This window comes from Tetrao urogallus (assembly GCF_951394365.1).
Source record: "Tetrao urogallus genome assembly, chromosome: 8".
Lineage (NCBI taxonomy): Eukaryota > Metazoa > Chordata > Aves > Galliformes > Phasianidae > Tetrao > Tetrao urogallus.
Genome location: NC_136821.1, coordinates 4,810,879 through 4,828,005, shown reverse-complemented (window position 1 = coordinate 4,828,005; position 17,127 = coordinate 4,810,879). Strand labels below are relative to the sequence as shown.

The window sequence follows — 17,127 nt, the reverse complement described above, 5'->3', positions numbered from 1 at the left end:
GAAGTTTCTCCACAATGTGAACACCAGTCTTGCTTCTCTTTGCTATCCCACTGTCCTATAAAAGCTCTATAGCTTTGATACTTTCTTCACTCTCAGGTGATTGAGTGCAAATGGTATGGCAAATATATTGATGGACACAAAACATGATCTTAAGCCTTATTTCCTTTATGAAAGCAAGAGAAAAAAAAAAAAAAAAGTACATTCTGTTCTCAATCCTTCTTCAGAAATGTCATGGTTCTTAGTAAATGTGGTTGCATTTTAAGAAAAAGTGTGTTTAGATACTGGCATCATTTTTTTCCAGTACTGCTCACTGCCACTATAGACTAACATAAGCACACACAATTTCTTGAACCATTATGATCCAAAAGTTATTCATTGCTAAGAACTGGTGCACTTAAATATGATTTGTAATGGTAAAAAAAAAAAAAAAAAAAAAAAAAAAAAAAAAAAAAAAAAAAAAATCAAACCACTGAATAAAAAAATGCATTTTAAACTGTTTTGTAGAAGAAATCTGAGTAGCTAAGTATCTTTGATAGTTAAAATGCCTTTCATTAGCCATTAATTCACAAGAAAAAAGTAAAAAATACATGTTTAACATAGCTGTACAGCCACAGCACTAAGGAATAAATGAACAACATCCTCAAGTACATAATAGATGTAAAGTTTGACACAACTGGTAAATAGTGACTGAAATAAACGCTAACTAAATGAACTGGAGAAATATTCCAGATAAGCTGACAGAATATACTATATAACACACACGGAAAGAAATTACAAATAGAACATTAAGATCTGTAAATTGATAAGCTGCCCAAGCACACAAGGTATGGCTAATAGCAGAACCTATCAGTATCAAGTGTCATGTCATCATTACACAGAATGGAGTAATTTAAGAGACTGTAAGATAAGTGAGTCCAGTGAGAGAGAAAAAGTAATGTGAAACAAGTCAAGGGAAAGAAGGTTAATATTCCCAGAAAAATATGAAAAAAAGGATATATATGTATATATATCTTGAAAAATCTTGAATGCAGCCATAAAAAAGAGATAGTGAGAAGTATGGCCTTAAAAAGTAACAACAAACTCAACTAATTAGTATTAGCTGGTTGCCAGTCACGAAGAACTCAAAATTAAACAAACTTAATGGATTATGGATGAACAGAATTCACTAAATGAGTCCTATTCCATAGACTTTCTCACAGCTGAAGTCCTTAAGATCTATCTTCATGGAGCATGCACTATCAGCCACTTTCATTTACACATTTACTGCTTCTTTTCTTGTTTTCCACTGGAAAGGAATATTCACTTACCACAGGATGTCATTTCATCAGTTTGATCGCCACAGTCATCCTCCCTGTCACACAGCCAAGATGTTGGAATACAGCGTCCATTCCCACAAGAAAATTGGTCGATCTGACACGTTCTTGCTGTCAAGACAAAACACTCCAAAAATGCAAGGGAAATGGACTAAATCCGTTAGATCTTTTGGTTCAAGTCTGTATGTAGAAGTCACAAATCTAGGTGGTATCTCCTGGCCTGGCTCCTCATTTCACTTAAACTAAACATCATTCACCTTCTTTGATTTCAGAGGAAATTGGAATCTGCAGAACTCTGTCCTATCTTTAAATCATACACTTCTTAGTGTGAATACACAGTATTAGTCAGTAGAAGAACAGTAATGCTTGATAAAACAAGATTAGCACTAAAGCTGAAGTGAATCAGGGTATAAAAACATTTAACGTACAATTGGAAATTTACTTGTTTAAAAAAAAAAAATCTATATTTCCTACTATAAACAATGATGTACTGAGAGTCATACTTACACACAATAAAACAAACAATGCATGCAGTGTGCCTGGCCTCACTTTTCCATTTGTAAATACACAAGCATAATGATCCATTGAAGTACATGATGTGTGCCTTTCCTCTTATGAAACATATCACCAAAAGAAATTATACTATGCAATTACATAAACATATAAAGCTGATCCTATAACTGTATTTATTCAAAATGTGAACTCATCACTAAAAAAAAAAGAAATAGAAACATATTATGATTACAAAACTTGAATATGAAAAGATATCAATATGTATTACAATCTGTAATAACTGTGATAGTGACGTGGAATCTATAGATTACAGCTAGAGCTACATAGAGGGATACATAGCTAGAGATTTTTATTTTTTTTTTTTACAAACTGTACAAATAACCCATGAACTGATCATTCCATACATGAGAAGTTAAATCAAACAAAACGAATCCTGGGAATTTATGGCAATGCTGCCTATCGCTGCATTTCAGTTAAAGAGCCTTCAGCCACTGATGTCTGATATTTTGTACAGCAAACATTCAATGACTGTTTAGCATACTCTACTGACAAGAAGTAAACATCATAGATTTGGAACTCCATGATTTATTGCAGTAGTATCAATGAACAATCTTCATCTTGACATTTCCTTAAAAATCCATTATGCAGAAAATAAATTACAAATGAAAATAATTTTCAAGGTACCAAGGGGAAACTGAGTAAGAAATTATGCTTTTGTCAGCACAAAATAAAATTTAGTCATCAGAGCATGTTAACGAACAATTCTAACTGCCAAAAAAGATTTAGCAGGAACAAGTTTGTACCTAAATAGTACTTTGACAGTCAGCCCATCTGGACAGATTAAGTGCTGAATTACTTTGGAAAGCACAATCAAGCACAAAGATGAAGTAAAATACAATTTGTATTCCATTTTAGCGGCATCAACATCTGAATTAATTTAAAATGACAATAATCAGATTACTAATAGCTGACTGGTTCAGTACAGCACAAAATTGCTTATGGAGCTGGAATTAAGTAAAGTTTTTACCTGCACAGGTTTTATTTGATTCATCTTCATTATTACCACAGTCATTAGCTCCATCACAAAGCCATCTCTTGGGAATGCAGCGATTATTTTGGCACTTAAACTGATTCTCAGGACAACTATGATTGACTGGGGGGAAAAGACAGCAGAGTTTTTTCCTTAGAAAACAATTAGAGAAAATCAGCTGAAAATAATGTATTAAATAATATTCCCTGGTGGTGCAGTTAGCATGGTTATCCTTGATATATCATCATCATCACGACATGAAAAGTGTTCAGCAATAGAATCAATAAAAAAATACTGAAGTACTTAAACAGAACTCCAATAATTAGAGAGTACATAGTAATGAAAGAATACATAATAAATTCCTACGGAGACCCTCTTTTATTAACCACTAAATGATAAAGGATAGCAACAGTTTACAACTACAGACAAAAAGATATCAAAAGGGAAGAGGTAAAATTCTGATTCCGAAATAGTTCAAATGGAAGGTTGAACCCACATATCTGTAACATATTATAGATTAAACACCTGAGTTGAAGGTTTATCACAGAATGTCACAATCTCTGAGATTCAACAGGCTTAAAACACAAAGGATGCATCAAAACAAACAAATTTTATTGCCTGTACCATGTATGTGATAGAATGCATGCCTGGGAGCATGGCACTCAAATGACTGACAATCTGAATACACATATCCATCACACTAGTTAAAAGAGGTCATGTCACAATTTGCATTATGCAACGCTGAACAATATTGGCTTATGTTCACCTTGAATAAAGCAGGAAAGAATGTTTTCTTTAGGGTTTTTTTTTTTTTTAAATCTGGGGTGGATCAGGGCTGTGAATTTTGGAGGATTAGGTTTTTTTTTTTAATTAATACAATAAAAAAGTGACATAAGGATTCAAGCTGCAAAAATATAACAAAATGGTAGACAGATCCATCAAGTGCAATGGTTTTGCTATCAAGTTCATAGTTATGATCCGTGTAAATAATACTGGGAATAAAAAATTCTCAAATAAATATATACGTTATACATATAAGTTCTCAATTAGTTAGTTACAGATAGATAGTATTTTCACAATAGGTTTAAAATTATGAAATTAAAATATCTCCTGAACTGCAAAAAAATGCAGCTGACCTCTGCTCTCTCATGAGCCAAGTTATCATATAGATGCCAGCAAACATTTGTTATGTGACACTAGGTGAAAGAACAAATACAGCTCCAACTATCCCAAAAATTTAACTGCACATGCTATTTTAAATTCGAGTAAATCTGAATTAACCAAAAATTATTTAAACCATATTGCACACATCTACTTAAACCTACTCATTTCTAGGTAGCCTATGTATGATTGTAGAATGTTTCTTTTTCTCACTAGCTACCTAATATCATAAGAGGCACGAAGACTTTGAAAGCATACAAGTTATGTAATACAACTTGCCTGCTTTCCTAGCTGTAACAAATATGTATGTTCAGCTTGTATACTAATAACAGGGGCTATTCTTAGAAGATCTAACTCACCTACACAAGAGCAGTAAACTAAGTAGTTTCAAACACCCAGTTAAAAACAAAAATCCCAAGCTCTTATCCACCTACTCAGCTATCTGGTCTCTTTTTTAAAGTTTAACATATATCTGGAAACAAATGGTATTTAAAATGAAAGGACATCTTGCAGGCTTATCCCTGACATTTCAGTAGCTTTTATCTTTGACCTTTTACCTATTCTGACTCCTGAAAACAACAGAGAGTGAGTGTGATACCAATTGCACATGAACCCTTCATGAGTGTTTTATGTGGAGGGTGAAATATCATTGGAAGTAAACATATTAATAATTTGAGCAGAACAGCATTCCAAGTCTCATAATACTTATAAAGCAACCAAGCTTGCAATCTAAACGGAGCTAAAGTGTGTTATAAACAATCTGATAAAAATCAAACATGAAGACTTGCTTTAAATCTTACTTTGTTAATAGAGACATAGACATTATTTTAAATGGCTTGTAAGTTTTACTTATTTATCTTTAAAATTTGTGTACATTCTGGTCATAACTGCAAACCTTCCGGACTACTTCCAGAAGAACCACTGAAGTTTCTATAGTAACTGATGAAAAGAAATCACTGTTAACATGCTGGACACAAACCATGCATCATACACGGATTTGGGATTGTACGATTTCATTTGTATCTGTAAAAATCCTCTGGGTATCAAAAGCTTCCATCAGTGAGTTAGCCTAAATCACACTAATTGAAATAAGAATCAAGTTAACATTGTCAAAAGATTTTCCTTCTCGCTGTCTTTATTAGTTAACTCCTTGCTTAACAATCCCTTGCACTGCTGACTATTGTTTCAATGCAACTCAGACCAACAGAAAAAAACACCTTAAAAAGAATTCAGATTTAAATCAGTAAATGTCTATTTCATGGAGATGTCAAAATTTATAAACACACAAAAAATTAAAACTAGCTACATGTAACAATCATCAAGAAGAAGTTTTAACAGAGGTTCACTAGGTAAACGTGCATCAACAGCATCAAGCCAGAGTGAAACGCGTGAGATTTACCCAAGGATGTAAAAATATTTCTATTAGTGTTAATTTACTCTCATCCTCATCAGGTTCCTGCAGGACTCAGCAAAAAAGTTGGGCATCCAATTTTGGACACCCAACCTCAACTTTCACTTGGCAACATTCACAAAACAAACACCACCATCACGTACTGGGGAAAAAAATAAAAGGAATTAAAAAAAAAAAAAAAAAAAAAAACACACAAAAAAAAGATTCAAGTTATTTTGTCTCAAAGAAACAAGAATGAGAGACCATGAGAAAAGTTTTCAGACACACAGAACAATGCATAGAGTAAGAGTGCATCAGATCTTTACATCTACAAGCAATAGGAAAAGAAATAATGTATTTTCATTTTTGTAGAGGAAATTTGGTATAGAAAAATGAAGTAATCACTGCAACGATCTGAGAATGGAAAGAGACATTTTCACCACCTCAGCTCTCAATTTATTGTAGGTTAGGTAGCCTGCAGGAACGACTCAGATACATAATTGTTATGCTTTCTAGCATTTTTCATTTCAATAGTGGCACTCCTCTATGGTGAAACAAAGAAACAAACAAACAGTAATACGACTGTACTAAAACCATGTTTTTAAAGATAAGAGTACATCTTCCTGAAACTGAAAGTATTATGTTGGTTTTCTTAAAAGAAAAGAAAACAAAAACTCTAGAACCACAGAAACATTTCAAGTAGGAAAGGACCTCTTGAGATCACACTGTATAATTTCTTGCTCAAGCAGGGTCAGCTAGAAGCACCCCAGGACTATGCAAATCTGAGTTTCAAATATATCCACAGATGACCAATCTATTGCTGTGTCAAAATCAAAAGACCACTGACCATTACTCTTTCACTATGCTACGAAACGAGTACATGAGTGTTATTTATAAATACCAGTATCACTATACTCAGGAAAATAAGTTATATGAATGACTTAAAGGTTATGGTTTGTGTTTGGCTCTCCTCAGACTTCTATTTAACATGCATGTATTACTTGGTTTCCATGAAACGCGGATTAAAACATTAAAAAAAAAATAAATACTTACAGCAAATGTCAGCATGCTCATCACTGCCATCCAAACAGTCATCATCTCCATCACAGCGCCAGCGATCATGGATACAGCGCTTATTGTTACACTGGAACTGTTCGGCTTTGCACAACTGTGGTGGCATTTCTCCATGTTTAACTACAAAATATAACCAAGATGCACAAATAACTTGTCAGCTTGATACAACAGAATCCTACCTCTACACGTATAGATACACAAATTATTTTGTTACCACTCATAATGCGATGGAAAGCACAGCACTGACAGCAGATTAGCAAGGTCCCAAACCGCAGCAAGTAAGGACTTGCTCAAACACAATAGCCACAGGTACAGAAATAAAGGAAAGAAGCTGCTTACCTTTGGAAGACCTCAGAGGTAGGCAGGGATCTCCAGCAAGATACCCTTGCCCCCAGTGCCAACCCTTGCATGAGATCTGGGAAGGGGTGTATCCTGGCTCCACCCCTTCCAATCAGTAAGGCACACTGCTTGCACCTGAGCTCCCCAGGTTGGTGCTGCCTTCGTACCAGGTGCTCAATCACTGCTTCAAACTGTGACTTAGCATTTCCACTACACCACTTACCAAAACAGTATTTCATAAACTTCACATATTTGAAGCAATTCCACCTAAAGCCTGCAGCAGCATGCAGATTTGAGTTGAGATCACGCATTTGTAATAAATGGGAGAACTCAGAATGCCATTTAGACTTTTTTTAAATTTTAAATTTGTGCTTAAGATGATAGTGTGAAAGTACCAGTTTAAAATACTATAATGCTTTGCTGATAGTGAAAAGAAAAAAAAAATATCTTACAGACTATTCAAAATTCTGGTGCACATTTAAGGTCTAGAGAATGATTACTGAAAAGCTGATTCTTGTATCCAGGCAACACCTGCATTACGCATTGTATAAATTCGCAAATATGAAAAGATAAAAATCTACTGCAGTAGAATTAAGTAGGAAGCCTCAAGCTTACTGATAAATCCAGATAGATACATTTCTCAACACGAGGTTAAAAATGTTTTATGTGTAAAATACACATTACTTTAAGACCCAGTCACAAACCCCAAGAACTTTGTAAAGAATTGGGTGCTGACATGTGCTGGAAAAAAAACAAAAAACAAAACACCAAAAAACAGGAAACCTGCTTGATTCAGATCTGAAGGTGTCTAACCTCTTTTCCTAAGGAGACATTTTTTTCAGCAACAGTGATGGCTCTACTAGCCATGTGCTTGGGTCAAGTTCAAGGTAATTGCAAACTCAGTGCTCAACATGTCATGAAATAGTCATTATGCTTTTCTCAGCTCTTATAGGCTTATCCCTGGAGATCTACATAGAGTTCTACATGTTGCACTTGAGGAAATGACAAATGAGACCCAGAAGAACAATAAGAATTTTTAATGTTAAAAATGCTAAGTGCAAATATTTTAAAAAAATGCATATACATATACTACCATATATTATTTCTATTCCCACATTTATTAGGAATGCTGAAAATGTTATTGGCATTTCAATGAAGATATCCAAAAGATAAAAGTAAAAGATAGCTAAATTTGCATAATTTATGAGTTGTGTATGATATACATATAAATATATACCTCACGTATTTCCTGAATATATTCAACATGAAAATTTTCTGTGCCAGATTTCAATTTGAGATACTTAGTTCATAATAATCTGATCTATAAACTAGTTTATTTATATTTGTCATGAAATTCTGATATTTCTAATATTCTGTGAAAGAGACAATCGAAACATCAAAGTCTCTTATTGCATCAGACATTTCATCCTCAAATACTGTATGCTTAATTGTCTGTCTTTTACATGAAAAGAATCCTTTACTGGGTTTATCAAACTTTCTGCAATTAGAATCTTTATTGAAGGAATATCTCTGCCCTATGAAAATCACAAAATCCTATAAAGGAGAAGAGCTTTTTTCAATTTATTTTGAGAATTGTTTTTATCCCTTAACAGTGCTATCAAACCATATATTCTTTAAGCAGCTTACTTGTGCAGGTTGTGCTGTTTTCCTCCAAAAACTGATTATCAGCACAGGCACAAACTCTGCCTCCAGGAATGGCTAAACAGAGAGTACTGCAACCTCCGTTGTTAACACGACATGCGTTATCACCTGTAAAAGCAACAAAAGTCACTTTAAAATCAACAGCCATGCTAGAATAAGGAGATGTAAGCACATTAATACCTTTTTACATTTATTTTCTTCTTTATTAGGGACTCATTATTCTCCTAGTTTCATTATTATTAGTTTTAATATTAAAACAGGTTGCAGTAAGCTGAAAGAATAAAAGCCAATGATACCATCCGTTCACCAGATTCTATGCCATTTCTTTCAGAAGATGAACAAGTATTAAAGGCTATTAAATATGTCACAGGTACAAATGCTGACAGATTGCCATACATGTCGTAGTTTCAAAAAATTCAGCTGTATATATAGGAAACAGTCTGAAGTACACCAGCAGCTGCACATGCTAAAACAATGCAGCTGCAAATATAGACTTAAAAAAGAGGAAGAAAACAGAAATTAGAAGTATAACAATATCTACAGAAGGCAGATTTTTAGGCTCATATCATGGTACTTCTTCTGGACACATTATGCTATTTCTCCAATTTTTTTTCCCCCTGTTGTTGTTTCTCCACAAACACCATGTGCTCTTCACATGAAGATACTGACAGCTGCCAGGTGTTCTAATCACCTAACAAGAACTGCTGCACACTAGTGACCATACTATGAAAATATAACTGGGCTTTAAAGCCTTGGAACAAGGTGCCTGTGAGGCACCTAATGAAACAGTTTCAGTATATTGGCTATTACAGTTGAGCAAAGTATATTTTAAATTTGTATATGTACTAAGCAGCAATGAGATTAATAAGAAAATTTCCATTTTATTTCTATTTTGTTCACAGAACCAAATGTTTCAGGAACAAAAACGCTTAAGGGTCTCCAGTTTTCTATAGGAAATGGAAACACTGTTCTACCAGTAGATGTCAAAAATGATAGCCCAGTAAGCTATTTAAACTTTTAGAACAGTATTTTGTTTATACTAATTCCTGATGCTTACTTTCATGCTTTCCATCTGAGGTGGCAGATTATAACCACAACTATGTTTTCACTAAAGAAAGCAATTATTCAACACTCATGTATATAATAAATGAATATAATAAATGTATATAATAAATGGCTCCCAAAATTTCTTCCATAAAAACAAATCTGTAAATTAAACAGTGTGCATTTTGTAAACACCATCCATGCTAATCTATGGCCTTATATCTTATTTCTCTACTGAAACAAGCAATATAAAAAATCCACTTTTCCACTACTCTCAAAGGCCATTGATTTGGATTCTAGATAACATCACCACGTACTTTCAGCAAGCTAAGTCATACGGTGCTGATGGACACCAGGGAGAAAAAGTTATAGAAAGGAAAAAAGGCAAAAAGAAGTTATGAACTTTCCCTGAGAAAAGGTAAATGCAATCATGTATTTTATGTGTATGAGCCAATGCATACGTATTATCTATTCTATTTTATATTTTCAGTTTCTTTCACGCACAAGGAAAATGCCAATAAGTACAAAGAAATACAGTTACAAATACTATTTTGTCTCACTGCTTTCAGTAACTACAAGATTGAAATATTAAGAAGTATCTTTGCTATGCCACAATCAGCATATTCCTTTTCCTATCATTATTCAACCATTATTTCCAAAGTATTGCAAGCTTAGGAGGGAAAAATGTCCTTTTGTAATAGATCTTTGAGAAATCATATCTAATTAATACCTTGCTGTTTACGGGGGTCGTATATCTGAAGCCCAAACAAAGGTGGTCTCTCACTTCTTAACAGTGTCACATTCCTTGTGATCAGATCCAGCTGGAAAATAGATCCATTCATATAGTCTGTCCAGTAAATATTATTTCCATGATGTGATAATCCAAAAGGATGATTCAAATCTTTTCCACTGTAGATTACCTGCAATTAATTGGTCAGGTTAAATTTGCTAATGCACTACAGAGAACATAAAGGAGGACAAAGGAAAACTGATACGAGCACTGTGCCAAACATATGAACTTAATGCACTAAAATTAAGTAGCATAGAGCTGATCTCTGCAACAGCATAAAAAACTAACTTCAAAACTTCATATACATTTGTTTTAAGAGGGTTCTCTCAAATAAAGCATAGGAATGCAGGAAACCATTCAATTATTATGTTCAGTAAACATCTATCTTCTTCCCTAGAAAGGAAGCATGGCGGTTTATAACTTTTAGTATACATTAAGTATATCAAATATTTGCTTCTTGTAAAATGTTGCTGAAGTCATCTTCCGCAGTAAACACACATCTCAATCCAATATTTTGGAGTGATTATTACTTCAACTAGGTTTTGATTCAATATTTCTGCTTCCACCAAGAGCAAAAAACAGTATGAGTACCTTATTTTTGTTAAAGTGCAAATTATTGATTTCTGAAAAAAATCTCATTTATTTTGGGTTGTGGTAACTAAAAAAAAAGAGAGAGCAACAGAAAAAGAAAGAAGCTAAACACATGCCACAGTTTCTTCCCAAAATAGTAAAGCCATTTTTCCTCATGTGAAGCCTATGAAAACAGGGTCTTATTATTCAGCAGTTATGGTGGGAGGCAAAGCCATCAGCTCTCACAAGTAATCCATATGTAATCCACGGCAGCTTCATTTACTATTTTAGACCTGTTCTATCCAGGAACTTCACAACATGTCTAGCATTGCAAGTAGACAAGGATCTTTAATTAAAAGATGTCGTTCTCCCAGTGTATTCACCCTCCTGCCTCCTTTACAGGACCATGATGTATTGGAGCAAAAGCATTAAATCTAAATCCCAACCAAGCTATTGTGACAAACTGCAACACTATTGCATTGGCATAGACTCAACAGCAGATCACCCAATATAAATGATTTTTGAAAAAGTGTGTAATTATACAGAGACAAGTCCCAGGGAGAACCATACCTACAGTTAGTACTTTGAGATCTAAAGATCTGCATATTGGCCCTATGAAGGTCATCATAAAGAGGAAATAATGAGTAGAATGGAAATGAAGTCACTGATTTGTTAAAAAGTCTATATAGATGTAAATGGACTTAATGTCTATTCATGGTACAGCAAAAAATTCAGTTGTCAAGGCACTTAATTTCATGAAACAGATGCTATACCTCTCACAAATTATTCAATTCCAGACCATTTCAACTGTTTTCCATATGTTTCTTCTACTCTTGTTGTTTCTAAAAATTAACACAGAACTTCTATAAAGATTGTATCTAGGTATTGCAGCCATTATCAAGCACTACAACAATTACTGACTGCATTTGTTGAGCGTTTCCTCTCTGCACAGGACCACAAATGTTCCAATGGGGTGCTGGGACTCATTGAAAGCAGATTACCCAGTGAAGTTAAATGAAAGCCTCACTCTGGCAGAGCCAAAAGAAAGTGATGTTTTGTTTTATTTTACTGTAAAGCTCCTTGTAGCTCGGTGAATCAATCAAAATGCAATTCATTCTCCCATGAAAAAAATAAATTAATAAAAAAAGAACTTTTGTGTCACTTTCTAAAGCAAAGATGAAAATTTTGATCTATATTATATTCTCCTCTAGGAGACTGCCAACACTGCTTGTTTCAGCAGAGATGACACTGGACATGCCGCAGGGTTACGCAGACTTTAAAAAGCTTGAGAAGCATTTTTTAACATAATGCAATAAAATCCAAAGAAAAAGCATGCCTGTGGCAAAGCAGCAGTATTTTTCTTTTACCTTTCTTTCAGTTCCATTCAAAAATATTCTTTCAATGTGATCATAATAGGCATCACACCAGTATAACACATTGGCATGATAGTCCAGAGTTAAACCATTCGGCCAAAGCATCTTTGATGTTACAAAAATCTGCCGACTGTAGCCATCCATCCATGCCTTCTCAATTCTTCCCACACTGTCATCTATTTCATCTTCTTCCCAGTCTGTCCAATACATCCAGCTATTAAATTACAGAAATGAACATTCAGATGCCATTTTAATCACGTGAATAATACTATAGACTTTCAAAAGAACTTTGGAACAGCACACCCACAAATCAGAGCAATATTGTCTTTTCCACTTATTTGTCTTTTCATTGCTGAATTAAGTCAATAGCAATAGAAACTTTCCATGTGTCCACTGAATGCTGACCCAATGTTTTTTTTTCTTCATAGCGTGTGAACTATATGAATGCAAATGGACTTACATGAGAAGTGAAATCATTGTTTCAAACCCTATTTAATCACACCAAAATTTTAACATAACATGGAATTTTAACATGGAATTTTGAAGCGTTTTATTAACTTTGCCATAAAGTTCAAACTTCAACAGCTATTTTTTTGGCTAAGACTGATTTGCCTTTTTTTAACCGTGCCTAATATTTTCAAAAAGGTGGAATACACAAATTAATCATAATCTAGCTTAATAGCTACAGAATAACTCTGAAGTCCTGTGTATCTCCCATTTCACATGAAACAAGTCAAATCACTGAAGAACTATTACAGTCTGTCTCTTCTAAAAACAATGAGAAATATAGATGACTAGAAAAAAACATCAGAAAAGTATATGCTAAGTAATTTTATCATAGCTTTATGGCTTAAGTAACAGTAGTGTGAATAACTGACCCCTCACCAAAAAATAAATGTATGTATGTTACTCTAGAAAAAAGCAAGCGTCACAGTAAGTCAAAAGTATATAGCTCAGATTATTTCTTTCAGATACTGTCTACTGGACACTACAGTACCTTGTACTTTTTTGTTGTTGTTGTTACTTTTCTAATTGAACTATTTTTTCAAGTCCTGTAATTAAAATTCTCAAAATCGCCACATTTCCAAAGGAAGGAAATGTGAGTAAAAAAAACAAACAGTCTTTCTGTCAAATCCATTTCAAATAAAAGACAATCACGTAAACAATGTCAAACCCACTCATCAGAGATTGAAACCACTTCTAAGTCTAATGTGATCAGCATGCTTTTTATATAAGAACTTGGAAAAACAAATAGTTGTATCATCATATCCACATACCCAACATATACCACAGGTTTATGTAAATACACTGTCCTTACTCGTTTACTCTGCTCCAAGCCACCATACAGAAGGTTTGTTGTGTTTTTTTTTCCCCAATTCTTTCAATGTCTTTGCAAATACATACTAAGAACATCGACCAATTTTTGCTCTATGAGAATTAAAAACATTGCTGCGTGTTTAACTCAAACAATGTTCATTTTCATCACAGAATAATAAAACCTGTGTACACCCTAAAGCTCAATTAAAGACACAGGTCACTACGTGATTTATTTTATTAGAACACAGAAATATGTTTTACAGCTATTTACATGAGTGTTGAAGAGCAATTAATGAGCTTTTCTCCATTACCTTTTCGCCTGTACTTATTGTTGTTATCATGTCATAAGCTAAAACATGCTTATAGTAACAGACGCTTACATTAATGTGCTTTAATTGTATCTCAAAATGCTTCCGCATTGGTTAACTCAAGACTAATATTTTCTAAACATAATTAAAATGTCATAATAAAAGCTATCCCTCAGGAAAGGCTTCCATAATAAGTGTAATCATGAAGGGCGAGTTATTTTATTAGAGAAGTGTTTTATATAATAGTCCTTTTCAGACAATACATCTTCATAAACTGTTTCCCATGCCATGCATTTACTCAGCTGGAAAATTTAACTAAGTGATTGCAGGTATGGTTATGTTTTACGGTCTGATTTTACATTCTTATAATCTGACCTTAATTACTGTAGCCTGTCCACAGTTGCTTCCATTCTTTAAAGGACAAGTGCAAAAGTGAAAACCCGATAGCATAAATGCATTCTAGTACTAGAAAAACAGAAATCTATCCATTGACACTACAGTTTCCTGCTTAAATAGTCTGCCACTGAGAATTTAACAAGGAAATTGATCAGTGAATTTTTAGGTATACCACAACCATACCACTGTAATATCATGTTCTTTTTATTATCTGTTCTACCACAACTCATGATATTAGTAATAAAAAAATCAGTCTATTTATTTTAGTAAACTAATGTGTACAAGGATATGGTTTTAATTAACTTTAGAAATTGAGACTTACAAAGAGAGAAACAAAATGGAGCATTACAAAGTTCACCTAATATTAAAAATACATACAGGTCCTATACACTCAATTTGTTCAAGCAAAAGGTGAATCGCATTCAAATTAACTTGACATCAGTTCAACTGTATCTGAATATGCACATTCTTTTGAAAGCTGCAGGCAAGAATTCTTGACAGGAATTAAGAGATATAGACTACTGCAGAATTTTACATCGCCGTATGGTTTTAAAGTCCCATCCCAAGCAAAATTCCATATACTTTGAACACATGAATTAAATAAAAAAGTCTACTTCATACCCATTGACTGGATCAACAACAATTCCTCTGGGGTGAGACATGTCTCCTTCTAGCAACGTTTTCCGACTCTGAGCAGCTTTTTCCAGTCTGGCTACAGCGATTGTTTTCCTGTGGCCATCGTTTGTCCAATAAAGATTATTTCCAATCCAGTCTACTGCTATGCCTTCTACATTATCAAGATCTGAAAGAGAAGGGAGATGCAGTAATAATGTTCAATGTTACACACTCATGTTTTAACGCTATCCATTGGTGTCAGCAATGAGAAATTTATTCTAAATACAGTTGGATTAATTTCTTGACTTCTAAAAATATTTACTGAATTTCAACATTAAAGTTTATTGCCTCCTACCTGGGAGTTTTTTATTTTGCAGACGTTTTCTCTGGGACAAACTCATCAGTGATATTGCTTTCAGAACCCAAACACCTTTACTAACTGTGGCTCTAAAAAAATATTTCATTCTCCACAAGAAACCAGTGAAAGTCTCCAGGATGAATAGAGCATACAGTACTTTTACTTACTAAAAGGTATGTAAATCACAATATACATAACAGCGCAGGATAGAAACCTTCAGCTTACTGTAAAACATAGCATGTATTTTTGATGATACACTAAAATATGATGGTTTTATCCAATAAATGAAATATTGGGCTTTTTACACACTTGCATGCAATAAAAGCATCTATAAAAGGTACCACTACTATCTCAATAGCATTGCAACACGACAAGTGACTCCACAACCTCTCAATGGAACAATGTCTTTTAGTGCTTCGTAATGCCATCATATTCCCTACCAAGTCAGCAGAGCTACAATGCATTCAAACATTCTGCCCCTGCAACAAGTTTCATTTTTTTCCTAAATTTCATAACCTATTTCTTTCAGAAAACAGAAAAATGCATTGAAAATATAATATTGGGAGTATTGAGTATTAAGTCACAGATGGCTGCTATACACTAAAATTTGAAAATAACAGTTTCCTTAAAACAGATAATTCAATAAGAATGTTTTCAATTTTTAAAAACAGAAAGCAAAATCAATCTTGCGGCTACGGACAGTTAGAGCAAAACAGCCATATGATAACTTTAAAGCTTTTTCCCTTATCAGTATTGCCTATCTGAATAAAATGGCAGTAGAGAAACAGCACAGATTAATGAAAAGAAATATAAAGATAAGGTTCTTTTTAATATGAGAGGAAGGAAATTCTTGTCAATATTATATAATGATATATAAAGTAATCGAGAAATGATCTTGCTCATCTTGAACAAGTAAACAAGGTTTAGAGTAGTAGGTCAGGATTAGAACTAAAAGGTTTTGTAGCTTCAACGTTCTATGGTCTGTAACTCCAAGCGTGTAGTTGTTCTCTCATGCATATTCCTTATGTTAAATTAAATACTCATGGATGTGTGTATGTATTTGAACTCTACCCCAGTGACCTGAACAGTAACAGATTTAAAGATATGTAGCATCTCCAGCTGCCATTTTTAATTAAGTAGTTTTTTGAATGAAAACCGAAACCTGATTATCTCTGTATTTATGTTCTTTTTTTCAAAAAAGAAACTATTTGACTGTAGTATGGTGACAAAATTTTCTTCCGTTATAATTATTTCACTTTTTTTTGGCATTCACGTGTTGATATGTTCAGCTGTAGAAATTAGTAAAATCAATGTAATAGCAAATCATCGGTTGTTGATACCTTCTCTATTTTTTAATATAATATTTCAGCATTTTATGATTCAAAAGGTAAGAGAGAGATACAAAGGAACCAACAAAGTATCACGTAAATCATCTTTACATAAGAAACTAGACCTGTATGTAGGAAACCCAAGGGATCTCAGCAAATTATTCTTAAGAACACACAGAGAAGACTAATATGAAGTCTGAAGACGGGGAGTGATTTGTTCAGAAGCTATTTTCATTTGTATTCTGTCTGACCTAGATATTTAAAATTGAACACGGTTCGTACATTTAAGAAAATCAGCTTTTTAATTCAAAGGTCTTAATTTGCCTTTTTGGGGGGAGACAATCTAGTCCAAATAGAGACTACATTAGTGACTGACTCATAAACCCCTGCAATGGAAGAAGGTTCAGTAAAGATGGGCAAGGGCGATGTGCCCCTGAAGTTTAGAGAATAACGTAAGATGAGACTGACCCACAGCTACTGCAAAGAAGAGAATTTATCTATACACAAAGGGGAGCAGAGAACTGACTTTGTTTTACATAAACATCT

At 33.8% G+C, this 17,127-nt stretch overlaps 1 protein-coding gene across 1 annotated transcript in view; it reads right to left on the bottom strand.

The window, feature by feature from the left end:
• Nucleotides 1–17,127, bottom strand: part of LRP1B (LDL receptor related protein 1B) — a gene marked incomplete at both ends in the record, with an annotated part of 589,444 nt that overhangs the window by 179,648 nt on the left and 392,669 nt on the right. The window contains 7 exons of the mRNA XM_079539425.1: nt 1,308–1,424; nt 2,854–2,979; nt 6,461–6,601; nt 8,468–8,590; nt 10,257–10,446; nt 12,254–12,473; nt 14,902–15,082. Of these exons, the coding sequence (XP_079395551.1) occupies nt 1,308–1,424; nt 2,854–2,979; nt 6,461–6,601; nt 8,468–8,590; nt 10,257–10,446; nt 12,254–12,473; nt 14,902–15,082 (1,098 nt within the window). The remainder of the gene's footprint in view (nt 1–1,307; nt 1,425–2,853; nt 2,980–6,460; nt 6,602–8,467; nt 8,591–10,256; nt 10,447–12,253; nt 12,474–14,901; nt 15,083–17,127) is intronic.